General features: G+C 51.8%; 1 protein-coding gene across 1 annotated transcript in view; it reads left to right on the top strand.

The window, feature by feature from the left end:
- The window catches only part of LOC105535028 (radial spoke head 10 homolog B-like), a gene marked incomplete at its 5' end in the record, with an annotated part of 32,966 nt that overhangs the window by 28,066 nt on the left and 3,663 nt on the right, over nt 1–1,237 (top strand). Inside the window, one exon of the mRNA XM_011973983.1 lies at nt 626–707. Coding sequence (XP_011829373.1) covers nt 626–707 — 82 coding nt within the window. The remainder of the gene's footprint in view (nt 1–625; nt 708–1,237) is intronic.

Below are 1,237 nucleotides of genomic sequence, written 5' to 3'. Positions count from 1 at the left end.
GCGACAGAGTGAGCTGAGACCGCGCCACTGCACTCCAGCCCGGGTGACAGAGTGAGACTCTGTCTCAAAAAAAAAAAAAGAAAGAAAAGGAGAATCTCTTCCCTCACCTTCCCCTCTAGATCCCACTTTCCTTCTCTGCTCCCTTGGCTGATGCATCTTAGGGAGCTGTATACATGCAACGCCTTCTCCAGGACCTCTCCTGTGTCTTCTTAGCTTGCTCCACGTGGCACTGCCCTCCCCAGGCCACTGAAGGCCCCTCTTCATCAGCAGTGCCTCCATGTTGCCACCCCCAGGAATCCTGCCGTCTCTTGAACCGATCTCTCCATAGTCAGGAAAACCGTCAGCTTCTTGAAACACTCTTCGCGTTCGGCCTCTGCGACCCCTCGATGTCCTTGGTTTCTTCTCCATCTGGCGCGAATCTGTGGGTTGTCATTTTCTCCCGCAGAGCTCGGCATCCCAGCAGAGACAGGGCGTTCCTGCAGTGCCGTAACAAGATGCACAGTTCCTGGAACAGAACTAGAACTGGAAGTGGAACCCCAGCTAATGTGCTTTCCTGTTGATCTGATTATCTCTAGTCCCAGCTCCAGCTGGATTTTGCCCTGGATCTCTCTGGTCATTCCTTAAGTCTGGTGTGCCATTCACCAAGCCTGTGGCTCCTGCCCTTTCTCCTGTCGAGGACCCCCTTGACCCACGTGGCATCTCTTCCAGTACCATTTCATCTGATTGTTGCATGTGGCAGCCGTGACTTACTGTCCTCCAGCTTGTAGGTGTCTAGTTGAGAGTTCATGAACGAACGTAAGACAATGTTGCCGCCAGGTGCAGTGGCTCACAGCTGTAAGCCCAGAACTCTGGGAGGCCACGGCAGAAGGATCACTTGTGCCCAGGAGTCTGAGACCAGCCTGGGCAACAGAGCAAGCCCCTGACTCTACAAAAAAATATCAAAATTCACCAGGTACGGTGGCACACTCCTGTACTCCCAGCAGCTTGGGAGGCTGAGGCAGGATTCTGTCTTGTTCCGACCTTAGAGTCCCGGATTGCATATAATTTGATTTCTGAATTTTAAAATCTTCCAAGTAACCTGGATAACCAAAATTGCTTGAAAAGATGGAAAACATTATGGTAGTTTAAGATTTAGAGATTCTCCTGTAATCCCAGCACTTTGGGAGGCCGAGACGGGTGGATCACGAGGTCAGGAGATCGAGACCGTCCTGGCTAACACGGTGAAACCCCGTCTCTA

Source organism: Mandrillus leucophaeus, unplaced genomic scaffold (assembly GCF_000951045.1).
Source record: "Mandrillus leucophaeus isolate KB7577 unplaced genomic scaffold, Mleu.le_1.0 Scaffold1406, whole genome shotgun sequence".
NCBI lineage: Eukaryota > Metazoa > Chordata > Mammalia > Primates > Cercopithecidae > Mandrillus > Mandrillus leucophaeus.
This window is presented reverse-complemented; position numbering and strand designations above follow the sequence as displayed.